Source organism: Erythrolamprus reginae, chromosome 1, assembly GCF_031021105.1.
Source record: "Erythrolamprus reginae isolate rEryReg1 chromosome 1, rEryReg1.hap1, whole genome shotgun sequence".
In the NCBI taxonomy this organism is placed as follows: Eukaryota; Metazoa; Chordata; class Lepidosauria; order Squamata; family Dipsadidae; genus Erythrolamprus; species Erythrolamprus reginae.
Window position 1 is genome coordinate 158873603 of NC_091950.1, and position 23477 is coordinate 158897079.

Below are 23477 nucleotides of genomic sequence, written 5' to 3' on the forward strand. Positions count from 1 at the left end.
ATTTCAAACAACCAGCGCTGGTTTGAATGTTGAGACTAAACTAGCAGGATGTCAAGTATAAAATCCTGCATCTTAGGTAAGAAAAATCACATGCATACGGAAGAATAATTTCCCCACAATACAAATTGGCTTATTGACAGGAGCTGTGCCGGAAGCAAAGGTAAAAGTAGCCTAAAGACTTGTAGTTTTACAAGCACTTTTTATAGACTTATGCAAATCATCCTTTTATTTGATTGATTACAATTGCAGGCACTCATTGGTATATGATAAGACATGGTAGTCAGTGTAATTGATAATGTGAATTGGGTTTGGGTTAATTTGTGTGTATATTTAAATTCATAACAAGCAGTAGAAAGAATTGGGATCCTATCCCTCCTATACAGCAAAGAATTTTGGATTAAACTAGGGGCCTAAAGTTATTATTTTAGGTTAGCCTCTGTTCAAAAACCTTGAATTCCCTGTGTTAATTGCTAATCTTTGCTGGTCAGTTATTTTTCTTGTTAGTTCTTGATTCCTTTGGTGCAGCTGAGAATTCCAAATATGGGATTGCTTTTTAGCTAGGTTTGTGTTTTGTTTATTTCAAAAATATGCCTTGGAGCCTTCAAGTTTTCTCCTACAGTGGAATATGAAAAGCTAATGTAGTAATGTTATCAGAAGGATCTAGGAGTACTGGTGACCCACAGCTTTGCATTACTAAGATATGTGATAAAGCAACTAAAACAGCCAGTACAGTCTAGAAAACTATTAATAGAAGCCATTTTCACTGTATTCTGTTCTAACAAGAAAACAGCTCTTAAGTACACCACTTTTTTAAAATGACATAAAGGAGGTTCAGAAGAGAGTTACTAAAATAAATGTTCTGGAAAATAATCCCTATGAGATTCAGTTAGTGGAGCTGGACATGTTTAATTTGCAAAAAAATAATATTAAGAGTGGCTACAAATATATCAAAATCTCTTACATATAAGAGGAATGAACGTGGCCTGTGTTAGAACCAAATTGAAGAAAATGACCAGTGGGTTAAATGTAAAAGATAAGCAACTTAAGCTAAATATTAAGAGTGTTTTCTAGGTCAGCAGTCCCCAACCTTTGCAGATTGGCAGCCGAGCTAGGGGGAAGAGGGAAACCAGGCCAGGCTAGCATCTAACCAGCATGCATATGCAGTTCAAGTTGCATGAGTGGCAGGCCGGTATGTGCATGAACAAGCAACTCAACTTTCACAAGTTGAGCTGTGCAAATATGTGCATGGGCGCCAGCCAGTGGTGGAATTCAAAAACGTTTACTACCGGTTCTGTGGGCGTGGCTTGGTGGGTGTGGCAGGGGAAAGATACTGTAAAATCTCCATTGCCTCCTCATTCCAGGGGAAGGTTACTGCAAAATCTCCATTTCCTCCCAATTAGTTGGGACTTGGGAGGCAGACAATAGATGGGGGCAGAGCCAATCAGATGTGGTATTTACCGGTTCTCCGAACTACTTACAATTTCTGCTACCAGTTCTTCAGAACTGGTCAGAACCTGCTGAATACCACCTCTGCTGCTCAGGTAGCCCAGTTTCAGATTGGGGTTGGGGATCCCTGTTCTAGATGTTGAAAGCTGTGAAGTAGTGGAACAATTTGCCTATAAGACTATGACCACCCCTTGCTGGAAGTTTTCAGATCAGGGCACAAGTGCATAAATTTGTGCACAAGGTAGCACTAGATAGTAATATATACCATCACACCCACTATTATATTATCTGATGTAAAGAATTTTGCAGAATGAGGGGTCCTTTGGGCTCTCTGAGCTTGCTTGTTTTTTAGGTAATATAATCATTGCTAATTTTGTAGAAGCCCTGTGCAGCAAATTTAGGTTTTAGGAATTATCTGTTTGATATTTCGAATGCTTTTGTTATTTATATTGTCTTGCCAACAGGCGGAATTGAGGGCACATTTTTAACTATATCATTATAACATTTCAGGACCAAATGTTTACCTTAGTGATTTGTTGAATCACTGAGGTAAACATCTGTAAAATATTTTCTTTTGAGTGGTCAAATAATGATCAGGGTTGAAGACATATGGTATTATGTAATTTAGTGTTATTTGCTGTGCTTTTACTTGACATAGTTACTTCAAGGAGGAATTGAAAATACTGGACAACAAAGGTTTTGTTTCTTGAACAATTTTGTTATAGATTTTTGCCTGCAAATCATGAAATTGATCTGTAATTTAAACGATGACATACCAGTTTAGACAGTGGCAATGTATACCCTTCCGTACCTGTTAGCTATGCTGCACTGCTGGAAAAAAAAATGGAACTGTTGCTGAAGCAGATCCTGTATACAAAGTACAACTGGAATATCTGTCCAAATATCTAAAAATAGTGACTCTGCCATTTGAAATTCAGCTGGGATGCATCAAGTACCGTTTTTACTGAAAGAGTAGTAGATCCTTGGAACAAACTTCCAGCAGACGTGGTTGGTAAATCCACAGTAACTGAATTTAAACATGCCTAGGATAAACATATATCCATCCTAAGATAAAATACAGAAAATAGTATAAGGGTAGACTAGATGGATCATGAGGTCTTTTTCTGCCGTCAGTCTTCTATGTTTCTATGTTTCTATGTGCAAATAGGGCAGCTGTCCAAAAGGGTCACATCATATTAAAAACAGAAATGGCCTCTCTGAAAAAAAAATTGGTTCTAGGATAGAAAAACATGGCATACTAACCACTTGTTGACGCGATAAAGATATTTTTGCCTCTGCTTCACATAAAGTCAGACTGATAAAAAGTTTTGTGAAAGCAATGAACAAGGAACGTGAAAGTGTCGGTTATTTGAACAGATGTTTCCCGGTGCCAAGATTAAGGAAGGCATTTTTGTTGGTCCAAATATCAAATATGTCATCAGTGACAAGCAACTTAAAGGTCTGTTGGTAGGGCCAGAGAAAATTTCTGAAAAGTATTTGACAATGTGGTTGAGAATTTTCTTCGCAACTACAGAACACCAAGCTATATCCAGCTAATTGACAAACTTATTACAGAATACAAGACCCTGAAGTGCAATATGTCACTGAAGATTTGTGTTGTGCATTCAGACTTGGACTTCCTTCCTGAAAACCTAGATACAATCAGTGACAAACATCATGAAAGGTTTCAGCAACACGTTGCCACAATGAAAAAACGTATCAGGGCAACTGGAATTCATCAATGCTGGCTGACTATTGTTGAAGATACAGTACCTCAAACACTGAGTACCAACAAAAATCAGCAGCAAAATTCTTTTAGACTGTTGAACTCGTGCAATGTGTCAGAAATATTATGCAATTAAATACATTATAGTCGTTAAATGTTAATTTCATATTTCTTGAGACGTTTATGTGAAATCTCGCCCTCTCATGGCTAATTATGGTTGAATAGAGCAATAATTCATACAGGAGTCTGAACTAATCTCCTGCAAGGGGCTTTGAAATTAGTGTAAAGCTTGTTGTCAGGTGTTTAAAATCACAAGCACACACTATGTGTCCATGAAGTACAGTGGTATCTCAAGATACGAACCCCTCGTCTTACGAACAACTCGTGATACGAACCCGGGGTTCAGAAAAATTTTGCCTCTTCTTACAAACTTTTTTCGAGTTACGAACCGGCATTCGGGAGGCTGCTGGGAAGCCCCCCGGCTGTTTTAAAAGGTGACAGCCAGGCAGCAGGGCTTCCCAGCAACCTCCCAAACCCCGAACTTTTGCCGAACTTCCGGGTTCAGGGTTCGGGAGGCTGCAGGGAAGCCCCCCAGCCCGGCTGCGACCTTTTAAAACAGCCGGGCGGCTTCCCAGCAGCTTCCCGAAGCCGAACGCCAAACCCGAACTTCCGCGTTCGGTGTTCGGAGACTGCTGGGAAGCCCCGCCGCCCGGCTGTCACCTTTTAAAACAGCCTGGGGCTTCTTGGCGGCCTCCCGAACGCCGAACCCGGAAGTTCGGGTTTGGCATTCGGCGTTCGGGAGGTCGCTGAGAAGTTCCCAGGCTCTTTTAAAAGGTGACAGCCGGGCAGCAGCGGGTTTTTTTTGCGGGGGTTTTTTTTGGTTGCACGGATTAATTGACTTTACATTGTTTCCTATGGGAAACAATGTTTCGTCTTACGAACCTTTCGTCTTACGAACCTCCCCTTGGAACCAAATTGGTTCGTAAGACAAGGTATGACTGTATTGTGTTTATTCCTGTTTTTTTGTTCATTTGTTTGCTTTTCTTCTCAATGGATCAAAAAAGTAGTTTCAATGTGATTGGTCTTCAGTTTTCTGTTTCAGGCAAATTTGCTCCTTCAGAGGCTTTCAAACTTCTAGTTAGAGATAAGAGATTACTATCTTTACTGTAGAAAGCTGTTAACCACTTTTCTATATGTTTAATAATACAGGTATCTGGACTTTGTGTAAGATTCGTTATAAGACTTGTTTTCAATCTGTAGCTCTTAGACATACTTCTGTACATCTGAAATGCTTGCTTATAAGATGGGACAAGGTAGATTTTTTTTAAAAAAAATAAGACCTGACAAATGGGGTACATGTTATAATAAATTTGATGGCCTCATCAGTTTAAAAAATAGAACAGAAACAAGCAAACAAATAGTCTACTCAGATCAAGAATAGATAAGGCAGGCCTTCAATATACCCTAGCTATTCCCCCAGGATCTTATTCCTACTGTGTTAATTAAATTTGCAGCAGCCTTCCCTGTGGCGTTTCCAGTGAGAGAGGCAGTCAAGAAAGATGGTAATTGCTAGTTACTTTTGAGTTCAGGACCACATATTTCTCAAACTTGGTCTGAACGATAGCTTTTATGAATAAATAACTCTTCTTAAATTTTGGGACATACCATGAGTTAGTGGATTAAATCTACAATGATGTTTACTTCTTAAAAGGCTCTGAATGGTGGCGTTTTATTGTCCTTTGATGTACTTATGGCAGCCACTTTGTGATTCCCATCAGATTGATTCTGAAATAAATCAGGGGACTCTGTTTTCATATTCATTGGAAAATTCTCCTCTTGGAGACCGCCTACAAAAATATTTCAGAAACCACTCTGACAGATAGTTAGGCTAGAAATCATAACTTTGAGGTTTTGGTTTTTCTACTGAGTTAGTTCATTTCATTTTATATGGCACAGTATACTGCAAAGCGATAGATAGATGATGGATAGATGATGGATTGGATTAGATTAGATTAGATTAGATTAGATTAGATTAGATTAGATTAGATTAGATTAGATTAGATTAGAACTGGACTTTTAGAGTCTCCATAGTTTCTATTCGTTTTTCTCATAATTCCTATCATCCTTTTCGTCCCTCTTAGGACTGTATGACTGTAACTTGTTGCTTGTATCCTAAGATTTTTATTAATATTGATTGTTTCTTCATTGCTTATTTCACCCCTGTGACAATCATTAAGTGTTGTACCACATGATTCTTGACAAATGTATCTTTTTCTTTTATGTACGTTGAGAGCATATGCACCAAGACAAATTCCTTGTGTGTTCAATCACACTTGGCCAATAAAATTCTATTCTATTCTATTCTATTCTTGTGTTGCTGATACTCCTCCAGAGGAAGTAAGGCTGGAGAAAAATTACCCAAGAGATTACTACAGAAAAGACTGATACTGGAAATATCTGTAGAGAATTATATGTGAGTCCATAAGTGAAATTACTCCATTATTGTTGGAAAGTCAGTGACCCAGTGGCACAAGTGAAATCCAAATATAAGTTGTCAAATTGTGTGTTTTGAAAATAGGGAGAAGGAAACATATTTTACTAGAGAAGAAGGTACAAAATGTGAAGTCAGAGATAGATGAAAAGAGGTTAGGAGGAAGCCCAGTGTGTCAGGAAGATTACAGATTCATTGTGGAGGGTTTAAAGAAGGAACCTGGCCTTAAAGTTTTGCTCGGTTGGATTCTATGAATTCTGCATTTGTTCACTAATTCAAGGATTGCAGGGTTTAATCATGGAAAAGGAGTTAAGAACATAAGAAGATCCATGCTGAATCAGGCCAAAGCCCATCGAGTCCAGCATTCTGTGTCACACAGTGGCCCACCAATTGTACATGGGGATCTTGGCCAGAAAGAGAAGGCAAAACCCTCCCTTTCCCTTGACCCACAACAAATGGTACTCAAGGGAATCCTGCCTGCCTTAACCAACAAAGAGACGGCACGTGGACATCCATTTCATCTATGTTAGTTAAGCATGCAGGACCTTAATCCTTAAAATGCTCAATGCTGCTGGACATCCATGCAGAGTGCAAGTGGAATAACTTAACTGTCCTGCACCATTTGGAAGAATTAGATTTGCTAAAGCAGCAAATTAACACAAGTCCACTTGCTTAACCTGACAAATCAGTTTGTATTGCCAGGTAAGCAGCCAACACTTTCTAACTGACAGCATAAGGAGACTCTGAACTAGGAGAGGCATGTATTTCTCAAAAGAGGTTGTAGGAGGCAGCATCAGTTGGAGCAAGGAAATAATTATAGGGAGTTCTGAGTAAATCAATAGAAATGGCATGCCCATTGCTAATGATAATTGGTAAGAATTGTGTAATTAGGTGTATATTTAACAGTGACTAGGTATTAACAGGAAGTTAAAGGCGTACCAAAATGCATTTAACCATCATAAAGCTGTGCTAGCCGACAAGGCAAAATGAGGTTCTTATAAGCAGATTGCATTAACTTTTCCATTCAGTAGTCAAGCCAGCAATCACATTAAAATTAAAAGTATTGTCTGCATTTAAGCAAGTTTAAAACTATACAAAAGCTTTCTTTGGATGTTTTTGTAGGTATACTAGCATCAATAATATTGGGAAATTCTGAACGGTTAGGATAAAAGTTCAAGGAAAACTTGGAGAAAATAACTTGTAAGCAAATTTGTATCACATCCATCTTGCAAGCCCATTTTGAATGTGGAACACTTTTGTGAGATTTGTGGAGGAAGAAAATGTCTTTATAAATTACACATTTAATTTCAAATAAATATGTAAAATGTATGCATGCAGATATATATAAATATATCCCCAGTAACTCTGGAGAACAGATTATTTATGTCCCTGTTTTAGAGGCTAAGCTGTAAATGTACTATTTGAAGACCAAGTGGTTACATTAATGGCAGAGATGGTATTTTGTCAGCTACTGCCTTCCACTATTATAATAATATGTATTCATTAAGAAGCTCTTCAATCAATCAGTCATACACACTAGTTACCTCGTGGCTTGATTGCTGTACATGGAGCTGCTTTAACACTCCTTAGATGCTTACACTGATTCAGAATGCAGCCACAGTATGGACAGTGATGGGTATGCCTTGGTATGTATGTATGTATGTATGTATGTATGTATGTATGTATGTATGTATGTATTTATTTATTTATTTATTTATTTATTTATTTAATTGGATTTGTATGCTGCCCCTCTCCAAATACTCCATTTAATACTCCATGTCCATTTAATACCTCTGCTTCTCGGGCAACACTGATTTCCTGTTTGTTTCCAGGTGTATATCAAGGTGATGGTCATTATATATAAATCCTTTCATGGCATAGGGCAGCAATGGTGAATCTTTTCGGCATCGAGTGCCGAAAAGGGAGCGTGGACACACTTGTGTTTTGCACGCTTGTCGGGGCCACAACCTGGAAGAGGAGCTGTCCACGGGGCCTGCGTGCACCATAAAATTAACTTTTGGTTTCTAACAGATGCATGCGCACTGACAATTAGTCTTCTGGTAACCGGCATGCATGCAAGTGCAATGATCAGCTGGCTGGCATGCATGCTTACGCCATAAAATGGAAGACCTGCTTTTCCAGTTTCCAGCACTGCCGCATGCATGAAGGGCAGTTGATCATCGTGCGCGCATGTTGGGGGAAAGATCAAAAGCAACGTGAGAAAGTATTATTTTACTGAAAGAGTAGTAGATCCTTGGAACAAACTTCCAGCAGACGTGGTTGGTAAATCCACAGTAACTGAATTTAAACATGCCTGGGATAAACCTATATCCATTGTAAGATAAAATACACGAAATAGTATAAGTGCAGACTATATGGACCATGAGGTCTTTTTCTGCCGTCAGTCTTCTATGTTTCTATGTTTCTATGCAACAGAAACCTGGAAGAGCAACGGGCAATGCTGCATGTGCCAGGCGACATGGCTCTGCATGCCACTTCAAGCATACATGCCATATGTTCGCCATCCAGGCATAGGGCCTGGTTACTTGAGGGACTGCCTATCTCTCATAATATATGCACAGCTGTATTGTCTGGCGGTATTAGTGCACTCTGGGTTTCCAGAGTGGGATTCCCTCTGAGATCTGGGTGGTCTCCACCCTACTGTTGCTTTCTTTCTCTGGCCTTGGGCAAAAGTGAGTGAACACTCTTGGGTTTGCAAATAATAATACGTAAAGGAATAAAACAGAAAACCGATACAGAAGACTGATACAGCCACATATTTCCCCACTTAGAATTTGTGGAACCTGTTCCAATAGACTTTGATTAGACAGACTGTAAGAAGCTATAATTACCTAATTATTTTATCAAATGTGCTAGTATTGCTTTCCATGTGTTTTTACAGTTAGTCTAACTAAAATTTCAAGGAATTTATATCAATGTATTTGAGAGAAGGGGGGGAAAGTGTTAGATTTTGCCCAAAGTATCTACTAGAATTTGTAATTTATTGAATTGTACCCTGTCTTTATTATTTCTATAAATAACTCAAGGCTGTGAACATATTCAATGACACCTTCCTTCTATTTTCTCCACAACAACAACAACAACAACAACCCTGTGAGGCGAATTGGGCCAAGAGAGAGTCACTGGACCAAAGTTGTCCAGCTGGCTTATATAGTTAATGCAGGAATAGAACCAATGATGGCCTGCTACTGGAATGGTAAGGTGCTACATTCCAGTAGCGATTTTTGGGATGCGCAGGCAGGTGCGTGACTCTGACGTGAGCCTGCACACGCCCGCACAAGATTTGGCTTCTGCGGATGCACAGAAAGCCAAATCTTGTGTGAAGACATGCGAGCAAGTGAGATTTTGGCAATTTTTTCCTTCAGCACATGTGCAGGAGGGGGAATCTCGTTCACGCTCGCGTCCTCATGTGAAATTTCACTTTTTGCATATGCACAGAAGCCAAATCCCACACTAACGGGCACACGTATGTGCGCCAGATGCGCCCGCGACGGGTTGGAGGTTTTGCCGAAGACAGCAGTCTTTCACTGAATAGAACATTTTCTTTCGCGCTTTCTAGCTCAGAACCTTAGCCAACCAATCAAATTGGTTCTTATGTCCAAGAATGTTATACTTTTGATCAATCCTATTCAAACTTGGACCTTAATATTTTAAAGCTAAATGGTATTTAGATACTGAAACACTTTCCAGTTATTAGAATATTCCAGGTATTTAGATACCGGAAATGCTTTCCAGCTCATATCTTTTTATATATCTATATAGCCATTCAGGATTTCAAGCATCTGAGCTCTATTTAACTGACCCAGTCTTTTTTATTATTACTATTATTTCTCTCTCCAGATTGCCTATGCCGCAGTGGATTGTGCCAAAGAACAAAATCATGACTTGTGTAAGCAGGAAGGAGTGGATGGATATCCAACCTTTAACTATTATAATTATGGAAAATTTATAGAAAAATACAGTGGAGACAGAGGGGTAAGTATACGCTGGAAAACAAAAGATAGCTATTTTTAAATGGTAAATAAGTATGTATGAGGTGGGACAACATTTAGCAATGGAAATTTAGTGCTTCCAAAAAAAAGGCCTCATTTGGTTACCATCTTGTCTCCTTGAGCCAAATACACTCAGATATTCAAAAAGCAAGTCATTTTGGAACCTTTTATTTTGAGTCTTGCTTATTAAATATCTGAGCATATTTGGCACTAGTTAAAATTAGTCTGAAATTTTTGTAACCAATCCTAGCTAATGTAGCAGATAAACTCATCCGGAGGATGTTTGAAAACTCATTTTGAATTAGGATTTCACTTGTCCTTTGGGTACGCTGAAATTATGAGAGGGCATTCCAGAATATCCTAAAGGACTTCCTTTAACATTATTGCAGTTACATCATGTGGGATTTCTACAAAAACTGGGCCTTTACAATTTAATATTCAGTGAATAATAATAGGTTATAAATTTTTCATGTGTTATAGTTTGCTTTTAGAATGAGATTTTATCAGCCAAAAAGTCAAATACCTCCATATTAACAATTAAGAATTGAAACAATCTGGAGAAGATCTGACTGGAATATTTATTAGGAGGAAGGTTAAAGTTGCAACTAGAAAAATTCCAGGTAGTCCTCAATTTACAAACACAATTGAGCCAAAAAAAAATATGTTGTTAAGTGAGACATTTGTTAAGTGAGTTTTGCTCCATTTTACGATCTTTATGGCCACAGTTGTTAACAACTGAATCAGTACAGTTGTTAAGTTATTAACACAGTTGTTAAGTGAATTTATCAAATGAATGTTCTTTTAACATTCTTTGAAAATTTATTTTTCCCATACACTTTGGAAAAATTAATTGTTTAAAAATTAATTGTTTTAGTCTTTTTTTCTTTAATGACCAATGCCTGCTTATCGCATAAACAGCTAAAATATGTGTGCTAGAAAAAACTATTATTGCCAAGCTATTATTAAATAACTGTGTAACTTTGCTTAGAGTAACATGCATACTTACCTCTTCTTCCTTGCAGCTTGTTTTAAACAACATTGTCAATAATTCTTGGGATCTCTTTTTAACATTATATTGCATTTTTGTTCTTATTCTTATTGAAGAAATCCTCAGACTTTACAATACTGTTACTTTTAAAGTTATAAATACATTTAAGGACTCGTGTAAATATGTTCAGGTTAGGGATCTTGCAAATTTCTGGGGGGATGTTTTAGAGGGCAGGTATTGTAATAGTATTTTGTTGCTGGATCCCATCAAATAATGTTGTCTCAGCACTGGAGCCCAAAACACATTAACTGACCCACTGTGCAGGATGGCAAAAAGCTATGGAAGACAGATAGTCCCTCAGAGAATCAGGCTGTGTGCCATGAAGGGCTTTGCAAGAGATTACTAGCATCTTGAATTGCACCTGACAGCCAACTGGGGAGAATCTAAATACGTGTTCTACTTCTAGACATCTCCAAGGATCATTTAATTTATATCTCAAAATACTTGGGAAATCCCCTGAGTTTAAAACATGGTTGATGATGTTATTGGCAGTTTCAGACCATAAACATTGCATCATTCCTGTCTTCTGTGCATTGTATACAATATAGTTCTTTAGATCTTGATTTCTAGCTACTCTGCAATGAGTATGGAAAAAAGGTGGAGTATGAATTACAGTGATACCTCGTCTTACGAACTTAATTGGTTCCGGGACGAGGTTTGTAAGGTGAAAAGTTTGTAAGACGAAAAAATGTTTCCCATAGGAATCAATGGAAAAGCGATTAATGCGTGCAAGCCCAAAACTCACCCCTTTTGCCAGCTGAAACGCCCATTTTTGCGCTGCTGGGATTTCCCTGAGGCTCCCCTCCATGGGAAACCCCACCTCCGTACTTCCGTGTTTTGTGATGCTGCAGGGGAATCCCAGCAGTGCAAAAATGGGTGCTTCGCTGGCAACGGAAGTCCGGAGGTGGGGTTTCCCAGTGAGGGGAGCCTCAGCGAAATTGCAGCATCGCAAAAACACGGAAGTCCTCGAAACCCCACCTCCGGACTTTTGTGTTTTTGTGATGCTGTGATTTCACTGAGGCTCCCCTCGCTGGGAAGCCCCATCTCCGGACTTCCGTTGCCAATGAAGCGCCCATTTTTCTGCTGCTGGGATTTCCCTGCAGCATCGCAAAAACACGGAAGTCCAGAGGTGGGGTTTCTCATGGAGGGGAGCCTCAGGGGAATCCCAGCAGCACAAAAACGGACGCTTCGCTGGCAACAGAAGTCCAGAGGCGGGGCATCCCAGTGACGGCGGCTTGGGTTTTTAAGGTGAAAATAGTTTGGAAGAAGAGGCAAAAAAATCTTAAACCCCAGGTTTGTATCTCGAAAAGTTTGTATGACGAAGGGTTTGTAAGATGAGGTATCACTGTACTATGAAGAAAGACAGGATTGAACATTTTAGAATAGTCATTCATTCATTCATTCATTCATTCATGAAATATCTATAGCTGCCCTTCTCAGCCAAGTGACTGGGAGGCTTACAATTCTAAAACTACAAAGCAATGTAAACAATTTAAACATCCATAAAATAAGTATATACAGAAGTTGTGATAGTTAACCATCCAACAGTAAAACCAAGAAATGGCACCATTGACACATTCTCAGCCCCAAGCCCAAGTACATAGCCAAGTGTTTAAAGCCTTTCGAAAAACCACCTGGGTTGAGGCTTTTCTAATCTCTGCGGAGAGAATATTCCACAAGGCAGGGGCTAGAGAAGAGATAGCCCATCTCCTAGTCCCTGCCAGTCAACATTATTTGACTGACAGGTTCTGCAGCATGCATTTAAAAGCTCATTTAATTTGTAGAAGCATTATTTTCAGTGGTTACATCGGTAAAATATTGCCTGTTTTGTTAAAGTGATGAAGGAAGCATCATAAGCAGCTTCACTGGGCTGGATAATACATTTTGGATAACATTTGTAATATCAGGTAGAGTTCTAATCAAAAAGTAGTTGTTGAGGGTGTTTACTAGAGTCTCAAATCTTATAACTAGTGATGCGTAACATTCTCAGTTAAGGTTGACAGATGCAGCAGACAGAGTAAAGTAGCTCACTTCCTACTGCATTGTGTGTCCAAGCATTTTGGATAAATTGTCAGCTCTAATCTAAACCTCTCAGAAATATTTAAATAAAAATATTTAAAGACATCTGCAGTGGCTTAGCTTTAATCCTCACTGCTTGTTGGGAAAGATCTAAGGATATTGAACCAATACCTTTTTGATTGTAAGTATCATTCTTGCTGCTGAGTTGCCATAGAAAAAGCGAAATTCATTCATATGTACATACTGTACGTACATACATACATACATACATACATACATACATACATACTACATATATCATTCATTCATTCATTCATTCATTCATTCATTCATTCGCTCTTTCATTTTTATATTATTGACTCCCAAAGATTAGTGATGATTTTCAATTAAACATGCTATAGTATTACACAATTTGGAAATGTCATGTTTCTTTCTAGAAACCATTTGTTTCGTGTCATGCTAATCACAGAAGATCATGCATAAGGACAGTTTGGCACTACAGACAGAAGCTTATCTTGATAATACAGTAATCCTTTCTAGATTTGACTTTCTAGACAATTAAATCTTTATTGAGAGACCTGAGATAAAAACTTGGTTTTTTTCTAATCAAGTTCATAAATCCCAATAACTTTACATCTCTCTATATAAAGAAAGTTAGTTGTAGTTTCTCCCTATTTTTTCTAATAATTAAGTCTTCATGTATTGTAATAGATAAAATGTTATATATGAACTAATTATTGAACTAATAATAGAGGAAATATTTTTACATAGAGAGTTGGAAACTATCAGTTATCCTAAATAAAAGACTGTGTAGAAACTTACATAAGTCTCTCCACAGTCTTTTATATAGGATATCTGATAGTTTCCAACTCCCTATGTAAAATGTGAGTATGGGAAGAGAACTTGTTGGGCTATTCCTTTCATAACCAATAACTTTCTCATTTGAGCCCCTCCATCTAGAGCAGAAGTGCAAAATGATAGCCCCTTTCAGTATGTGTTCCAGTATGTCACTAATTGTTTGTTTTTATCTGACATTCTAGGAATCTGGATTTTCGGTTTACATGCGAACTCTCAGAGACCGAGATCACGAGAAGATAGGGAAGAAGAAAGATGAATTGTAACTTCTGCCTCAAAAAGAAACAAAAAAAAACCCAATTCCACTGCACTGTGAAGGGTCTCAGGGTCACTGGTACAATGCCTGAGATTATACATCTTTTAAAGAACAGACTTTGTTTTTATAGACCGCCATTGCCATTTTCTACAACTTTGAAAATAAATTGAAACCATTCTCTCTTTTTCTTTATATATACAATACCTTCATTGTTGCCATATTCTGTTATGGAGAAGAACAAAAGAAGAGCATTTTCTTGCTGTTCAGTGCACCTATGCCCATTGATACTCCTATGCAATCTTTTTGTAACCTGTAGGTTTGATAGTGACTTCCTCTGACAAAGTAATCTTTGCGTGTGTGTGTGTGTGTGTGTGTGTCTGTTTAATTTTGAAAAGAGATTTTATGAGAAATGGCTTATAAAAATGGGAGGGGGGAATAAAAGAAGATGCAAAAGTATTCATCAGATGCGCGTTCAATTAGGGGTCCCCATAGAGTCCTTGGCCCAAGGGCGGTTTTATAGGGCACGTGTGCCTGGCACTTACTTTCAGGACCCATTTTGGGATAAAGGGGCACTTTCAGTCCAGGGAGTCCGTGTTCTGCACAGTGTCACTTTGCGTAGTTGATGGGACATCAGCAAGAACAAGGCACCATGGCAGGATTGATACAATTTAGAGGCTGCGGGAGGGAGAATAACGTTTCCCGCAATCAGTGGAGACATTTCTAGCCACGTTCAATTTTGCCAAACAAACAGTATGTCCAGTTACGATTAGGACAGTGTTGGCGAAACTTTTCAGCACCGAGTGCTGAAACAGGTAGGGGAAGAACCGGAAACCGAAAAAGCGGTTTCCCGGCGCACATGCCTGGTCTTCCGATTTCGGGCATGCATACCAGGCCGTGCATGCGTGCACAAAGACCAGCTGGGCAGCTCAGCATCCTGTTGCACGCATGCATGCCAGAGAGCTTCTCTTCCGGTTGCTGACGCATATGTGCACATCAGAACCCGGAAGAGCAACGGGCGATGGCTGGCGAGCCCCCGAGAAATGACTCTATGTGCCACTTGCAGCACCTGTGCCATAGGTTTGCCATCACGGGATTAGGATGTCCTCTTGCCAACTTGCAAATATTTTGCTTCTTCTCCCCCTGCCCCCCCACCCCAATTAATGTGGGGAGTCATTTTTAAGATGCTCAGGGATAATAGGAAACAATGAAGCAGCATTGGGCCATTTCAGATCTTAATTGACTGTAGTGGTGTTTTACTTTTCCTCCTCTTCTTTTTGTAATATGCCGTACCTGAATTGTTTACATATCTTTATAGAATGTATGATTGATTCAAATCAGTGTCTCTGCCGCAGGACACATCAAGTATGAAAATGACTCTCGGTGTGCGTGTTGACATTCATGTTATCAGATGCTCCTTTTGGTGTAGTGCAGGTAGAAGCTTCTATTTAATTTACGACAACAACTGAGTCTTTGCTAAGCATTCCACTTGACTGTTTGACAGAGACATTGATATTTTTGATAGGCAGAACCATCATGCAACTCTATGTATTTATGTCCCAAAGGCTTGTCTGTATGTGGATATTAAAAGAAGCATAACTTTTTAAGAGCTCTATAGAAAAAAGATCATACTTTTTTTAGAAAAAACAACACCACCACCAATACACCACTTGTCTGGCCCTGTCAGCAGTGTAACGAAAATACAGCTTTTACAAGTCTGTAATTGTGTGCTGATTCTGTAAAGGTGATCTGGACACTGTGTCTTTATGGGTTTATGATTATTATTTTTGTGATTTTTGAATTGGATCCAAAAATAAAAAGATTGGAAATATGTGACATTGATTCCCTTTATTGTAGAAATATAAACTGCCTGAAACTGTGCAACCATTGGCACCATCCGGAAAAGTCCAACATTTTCATTTACTTATTCTCTCTCCCAAAGGTCTCTATAAGAAAGAAGAAAAACTTCTTTGCAATTTTTATTCCTTCTTCGCTAGGAGGCTTCTTTGCTCCCTCTGGTGGAGGATTCAGATAAATTACAAAAGTTGATCCAGAACATCTGGACTATCTCCATATCTACTTCTCTGCAGTGCATAGGGAGCTGCAGAAGGGAATGTGTTATACATAAGGGAGAATAGGATAAATGCAATCTGGGACTCAGCATAAACTTGCAAAAGTTTTGGAGTTGGAGCAGATCCCGTGCATAGTAGGGAGAGGGAGCCTGGAGAGGTTGCATAGAATGGAATTTAATTTGGAGACCAGCTGCAGTATCAAGAATTGTAAAAAAAAGAAAAGAAATCCTTTTGCAAAGCCTTACCTCTGTCAAATATAACCAGTCCTCCTTCAACTCTGGAATTTCTTTTGTTTGTGGAATGTATATCTGAATAAGCTTATATTTGACAGATGGTGATTTGTTTTATATGTCATGAGACCACAAGCTTATGCATGTTGTTCTGGCAACTTCCTGTACAGAAACCATTCCTATCACCTATCACATTTATCTTCATTCTATATTATGGTTTATGTCTCTTTTTTTAGCAAACTACAATTGATATGTTCATTAGAGACTGGTTAGCAGTGTATCCTACAATGGTGAATTGTTAACAAGTTTTCATTACTGCCTCATAAAAGAGGGAAAGAATAGTTACTTTTTCTTCTCCCTTTCCCTCTGCACATGAGCATGTTCCAAAATATTGACTTATCCTTGAGTGTAAGTAGAGTATTAAAATGCAGTCTTGATTTTTTCCAATAAAATCCAGAGACAAATATTTAAGCTGAATTGCATACACACGCGTATTTTATATTTTGCCCCATTTTACTGACTTCATAAACCAAGGTCTCCTTCGTTCTTTTTCAAAGCACGGATGGCTAAACAGGATTATATTGTAAAAAAAATAAAAATTGGAGAATGATTCCTAATTTGTTGAATCCTTCACAAGTCCAAATTGCCAACCTGGATTTACAGTTCCAGATTTGTTTGGAAATAAGTCGGGAGCATGATAAACTTTGCATTTCTGATTAAGTTGGCCACTTACATTTGATTTTTTTTGTGTGTGTTCACATTATGCTAATGATAATCAATAATTTTTCCAGCAAGTCAAGGTTTCTTCTTTCTGCTAAACTGGGATTCACAATTCTATGAATCCCAGCCCAGCCACAACATCTTACGTGATGCTTTCTTTTGACCTTTGGTTCATTAATAGAATTACTTTACCAAGGGGACTGAGAAAGGAGATCTCATAGGGGTTCCCAGTCTTCTTTTCATTCTCAAGGCATTTCCTGCTTTTTTTTTTCCTGGCCCAATTAATGCTTGTATTTGTTTGGCACTCATTAATCTGTTGGAGCCCCTACTATGAATTCTGTGAATGATGATAGGCTGATTTGCCTTGTGTGGTAGTAAGCTTGTTAACCATAACATAAATTTAAGCAATGGTACCATGCCAAGCAGGATCTTTTATTAGACTCTGCATGATCTTTCTTATTAGACAGCTGTCTGGAGAATTAATGCTGTGAGGGTTTTTTTCCTCTCTCTTTCTGAAAACAGTCTAACTCTTACTACTATCTTCATTCTTCCTATCTTTTACTCTGAATGGGATTTTTTTTTTCCTGAAGATTTTTAGCAATATAAAAGTGATTGTTCGTATATTACTGCATGCATTGTTTTGTGAACACAGAAATAATGGAAATAAGCTTTGTACAGACAGATAACTGTTTATTCTGAGCTGCTTTTCTTTCTCCTCCCTAGTACTACTCTGACATATTCCATCTTAGGGATTGTTTGTTTAGTAATTATGTTGTAGATACTCACTAAAGGCTGAGAAGGTGGCACTTTTTACTCCTCTCTTAAATTCAGCTACAGCAGTGTTTCCCAACCTTGGCAACTTGAAGAGATCTGGACTTCAACTCCCAGAATTCCCCAGCCAGCGAATGCTGTCTGAGGTATTCTGGGAGTTTAAGTCCAGATCTCTTCAAGTTGCCATGGTTGGGAAACACTGAGCTAGAGCCTGCCCATTAGCATTGGAAATTGGTCAAGAAATGACCAATCATCCCTGTTCTTCCCAGTGCATTTATGAAACAAATGATCAGAACACTAAGTGAAGTTCAGTGGTAGGGAGAGTTCCGTTTACAAGGTCACCAGGGATGACATTCAATTTTTTTCCCTACTGACTCTGTAGGCGTGGCTTGGTGGTCATGTGACTGGGTGGGTAGGTGTGGCCAAGTCAATGTCACCTCTTTGCCCTAATGGCCTACAAAAAGAAGATATACCAATTATTATACACAAAACAATAAAAGAGGTACACAAATACTTACATAAGAGCAATAAGACTCTTATAATAATTGGTATAATTGGACTCGTATAATAATTGGTATATCTTCTTTTTGTAGGTGATTAGAGCAAAGAAATGACATCGACTTGGCCACGCAATAAGAGTCTTATGGCTCTTATGTAAATATTTGTGTGCCTCTTTTATTGTTTTGCGTATAATAATTGGTATATCTTCTTTCTGAATTTCACCCTTGATTTATCTACTTGCTTTCCCCAACCTGATGCTTTCCTGTTTGTTATTGAACTACATCTCCCAGCATCCTCATAGTCAAGTTGGGTGAGCAGTGATCAGGTGGGAGTGGGCGGGGCCAACTAGAGGCGATTTTTACCAGCTCTGCGAACTGATTCAAATTATCCCTACAGCCTCTCATAAGCCAGGCCAAGGTGATTGAATTTCACCCCTGAAGGCCACCTTCCTCAGACCTCCTCACCCTATGCTCTCCTTCCCACCCCTTGGGTGCTTTGAATGTTGGCCCACTATACATCTTACTATTTTGCTGGTGAGAAACAATGGAGAAATAAAACGTCGGGTGTGCTTGCCTTTCCTAATCCTGCACCTTATCATAGCTAAAAAAAAAAAACTCGCAGTGCCAATTAATGGGAAATTTGAATCTAGAAGTCACACACAAATTTTGTAAACTAAATAGAAAAATTAAAAAGTAGGCTAGCCGACTAATGCTACACAATATGCTGTATTAGCCTCTAAAGCAATGTTTCTCAACCTGGGGGTCAGGACTCCTTTGGGGGTCGAACAACCGCTTCACAGGGGTTGCCTAAGACCATGGGAAAAGATACATTTTCCATGGTGTTAGGAACTAAAACTTCTATTCTGGTGCCTTGGAACATATTTTTACAATTCAACCAATCAGGCATTTACAATGGGGATGTCCTTCTGACTTTCCTGCAAATCAGCTTAAAGCTCTGTTGGGAGAATTGGTGCTAGACTTATGGTTGGGGCTCACCACAACATGAGGAACTGTATTAAAGGGTCGCAGCATTGGAAAGGTTGAGAACCACTGAGTCTGTAAAGAATTCCCTTGATACTCAGATAGTCTGCACTTTGGGAGAGAAGATGCTCAGTTATAATTTCATCTCCTTGTCAGTAGCCACAAATTAAGTTTTTCTTCCTTTTTTTTGCCTAGAGTTTCAGCTTGGGGGGGAGGGCAGAAATGTTAATTCCCACCTTCCCTGTGCAGAAGCTAATCTGCATAAAAAGCATGCAGATTGAGCTACTGACATTTTTACAAAATTGTTGTAGAAGAAACTACTTTGGTGAAAAAATATCGATTTTGTATAATATTTCTTTCTAAAGATAGAGTTTTATACAGTAAAAATAAAAATAGCGGAGGATAAAAGAGGTTAAAACTTTCATGGGCCAAACTTCCTTCAGTTATTTTCTGCAAATTTCAGTAGATTTTACATCACATTTTAGCCCAGATTTTCCTAATTAAACAGCTACGGAGCTCAAATTGATACACGCTGGTTTGTAGTGTCTGAACCTTTCGTAGGCCATTAAAGTTTAATTGTTGATTTCAGACATCTTGGCTGAAAGTGAAATGAGCTATGAAAGCATAAATAGGAGGCAAATTATATTTGCATGTTAAATGGGAGAGGGGAAGGAAGAGAAATCTTCTAAGGCCAAAGACTACATGACAATATACCAATGGGAAAACGGGATTCTTTAATGTTCAAGTCATTGTCGAGTAACCAGGGAAAAGAATTGCTCAAAGCACAGTAATTGTACTAAACATGCTCCAAAGCCAGGGATTCAGAGTGCGCTCAAAAGATGAAGTCACTATTGGCAAGTTTAAGCTTTAATTTTTAGTTAATAAAAGTCTGCCCTTCTCAGCAATTAATACAGATAAGGACGCAGCCAACAGCTTTGGAATTCACGGACAATTTTGTTTGTGGTAGACAAAATAGGACTTGATGGGAAAAGCTATAGCCATTGCCTCCAGTCTAAGGCTAATTATACTTTTGTAAGATCAGCAATGAAAGGCCTTCCTATTTCGAATGTAAACACTGAGGATGAACTGATTTCTTAAAAGCTTAGATCTGGGAACTATTATATATTTCCCGTGTTATATGAAAAGCCAGGCTAGGGATACAGATAGTATTTGATTAAAGCAAACGTGCTTTGTGAGTGGTTATTATGGTTTTAGCTAAACATTTCTATAACTGCACTATGTAAAACTGCGTAGTTACTCATGGGCCTTAATTTTCCTTTTCCTCCCCTTTACTCACTAGATTACGGCAAATAGTAAGGATAGTAATTAAATGTATGCTTCTGCCATAATTTGATGTAAATGTCGACATGCTATAAGCTTCAATTTAAGAGGAGTACAGGTAGTCCTCAACTTACGACCCCAAAATTTCTGTTGCAAATGAGACATTTGTTAAGTGAATTTTGCCCCATTGTCTGACCTTTATTTCCAGGTGTTAAGTGAACCATTGCAATTGTTACTAACATGATTGTCAAGTGAATCTGGTTTCTCCATTGACTGCTTGTCAGAAGGTCGCAAAAGGGGAATCATGAATGACCCTGAGACTCTGCAACCGTCATAAATACAAGTAAGTTTCCAAGCATGTGAATTTTGATCACATGACCATGGGGATGTTGCAATGGTCATAAGTGTGAAAAACAGTCAGACGTCACTTTTTTCAGTGTCGCTGCAACTTTGAAATGTCACTAAATGAACTGTTGTAAGTCAAGGACTGTCTGTATGTCAGCTCTCTCTTTACTCCCCCTCCCTTTTATGGGGCATCCCTTATACTCTTGATCTGTATGCTTTGAAAAAGTGTGTAGCTTGTTTAGATTGAGAGGCATTATTGCTCTTGAATTTATCTGCTAGAGGCTGCAATTCAGAACGTGGGCAAGAATAAACATGCCATCATTCATTCATTCATTCATTCATTCATTCATTCATTCATTCATTCATTTATTGGACTTTTATGCCACCCCTCTCTGAGGACTCAGGGCAGCTTATAACATATAATAAAACAATGTATAACATTTTAGGTCCAATTAATTAAATATAATTATCCTTCTGCGCTGGCTGGAGGGGTTGGGAGTGGGAGGCACTGTTCTTCAGTGGTTCTCCTCCTACCTCTCTGGTCGGTCGCAGTCAGTGTTAGTGGGGGGTCAGAGGTCGACCTCAAGGTTACTCCCTTGTGGGGTGCCTCAGGGGTCGTTCCTCTTCCCCCTGCTATTCAATATCTACATGAAACCACTAAGTGAGATCATCCAGAGGCATGGGGTGAGGAATCATCAGTACGCAGATGATACCCAGTTGTACATCTCCACCCCATGTCCAGTCAATGAAGCAGTAGAAGTGATGTGCCGGTGCTTGGAGGCTGTTGGGGTCTGGATGGGTGTCAACAGACTCAAATTCAACCCGGATAAAACGGAGTGGCTGTGGGTTCTGCCTCCCAAGGACAATTCCATCTGTCCATCCATAACCCTGGGGGGGATTATTGACCCCCTCAGAGAGGATACGTAACTTGGGCGTCCTCCTCAATCAACAGCTCACATTAGAGAACCATTTTTCAGCTGTGGTGAGGGGGACGTTTGGCCAGGTTCGCCTGGTGCACCAGTTGTGACCCTATCTGGATCTGGACTCACTGCTCACAGTCACTCATGCCCTCATCACCTCAAGATTCAACTACTGTAATGCTCTCTACATGGGGCTACCTTTGAAAGGTGTTCGGAAACTTCAGATCATGCAGAATGCAGCTGTATGCCCATGTTACACCAACACTCCGCAGTCTGCATTGGTTGCCGATCAATTTCCGGTCACAATTCAAAGTGTTGGTTATGACCTATAAAGCCCTTCATGACATCGGACCAGAATATCTCCGGGACCGCCTTCTGCCGCACGAATCCCAGCGACCGATTAGGTCCCACAGAGTTGGGACCTAAATAAACTCCTTAAAACCCACCTCTGCCATCAGGCATGGGGGAACTGAGATAACTTCCCCAGGCCTATATTGTTTATGTATGGTATGTTGTGTGCATGTTTTTTAAACTATGGGTTTTTAGTTTTAATTATTAGATTTGTATTGTACATTGTTTTTTCTATTACTGTTGTGAGCCGCCCCGAGTCTACGGAGAGGGGCGGCATACAAATTTAATAAATAAACAAATAAAACAAAACAAAACAAACAAATCTAAAATCTAAAAACCCCAAGCCATAAAAAGCAGTCATTCCCATTCAATCAACTTTCTCTCAGCACAGTCATCGGCCAGGGGGCAAGAATCTAATCGCCTCAAACATGGCAGCATAAATGAGTCTTAAGACTCTTGCAGAAGGCAAGGAGAGTGAGGGCAACATGAATATCTGGGGGGAGTTGATTCAAGAGGGCCGTGGCCCCCACAGAGAAGGCTCTTCCCTAGGACCCGCCAACCAACATTGTCTAGTTGACGGGACCTGGAGAAGGCCAACTCTGTGGGACCAACATGTGGCAGAAGGCGGTCCCGTAGGTATTCTGGCCTGATGCCATGATGAGAAGAAGCCTGCGGAGTCAGGTCCACAGTCCATTTAGAACGGCACTGTGTGCTTCCTATGGGCATTTAGTATTAAGAATAAAATTTCCAGGGATTTATCCAGTACCTTTTTTTAAAAAATAATTTTTTTGTGGTTTAAATGATTACAACAACCAATGGCAGCAAGTATCCATGCATTGGGTACAGATGAAGCCAGTACAATAACTAGAATTGGCCTAGATTTCAACTGAATTTAAAACAAGTGTTAGTCTGATGGTTTTCCATGGATTTAAAAAGTCCATTTTAATTAAAATTTAAATCCAAAAGGCAATCTAGCGGTATGACTTTGAGAAGGTGGCATCTCAGGGTTTTTCAGAGGAATATTTCCAAGTCAACAGATCATCTATCTCAGTTGAAAATGCAGAAAGGCTATTTCAGAACCAAAGTTGGCATTTGTGTTCCACGAACATTGTATTCGTTAATAGGTTCAAGAAAAAAAATCATGAAATATCTTGCTTTTAAATAATGCATAAACTAGTTGATTAGAATGTATGTTCAATATTGAGTAAGGAACCTATTGGTGCCTCTACCTCAGTATGCCTTTTAGCTAAAAGAACAGATGGACATATTTATGAGCACCCATTCCAAGACGTGTATTGTAAATCAGGTTTATTTTAATGGGTCTGCACTGTATAAAATGTGCATAGCTTTGTGTTAATGGCTTTTACAAATTGGCAATAACTACTGATCTGTAGAAAATATTGATCACCCTATGACTTGGGCATTACTACACATTACACAAAGAGAGGGAGAAAT

The 23477-nt window shown here is 39.1% G+C and overlaps 1 protein-coding gene across 2 annotated transcripts in view; it reads left to right on the forward strand.

Moving 5' to 3' along the window:
• Positions 1 to 15684, forward strand: part of PDIA5 (protein disulfide isomerase family A member 5) — a 281836-nt gene extending 266152 nt beyond the window's left edge. The window contains exons 16-18 of one of the 2 annotated variants that reach the window (XR_011557046.1): positions 9525 to 9659; positions 13784 to 14745; positions 14811 to 15684. Coding sequence is in view for 1 of the 2 variants with exons in the window: in XM_070730287.1 (XP_070586388.1) it covers positions 9525 to 9659; positions 13784 to 13864 (216 nt within the window). In the remaining variant the exon portion in view is untranslated. Of the gene's footprint in view, positions 1 to 9524; positions 9660 to 13783 lie in introns of both variants that reach the window. The other variant, XM_070730287.1, reaches the window with a different exon arrangement.
• The last annotated feature ends 7793 nt before the right edge of the window (positions 15685 to 23477 follow it).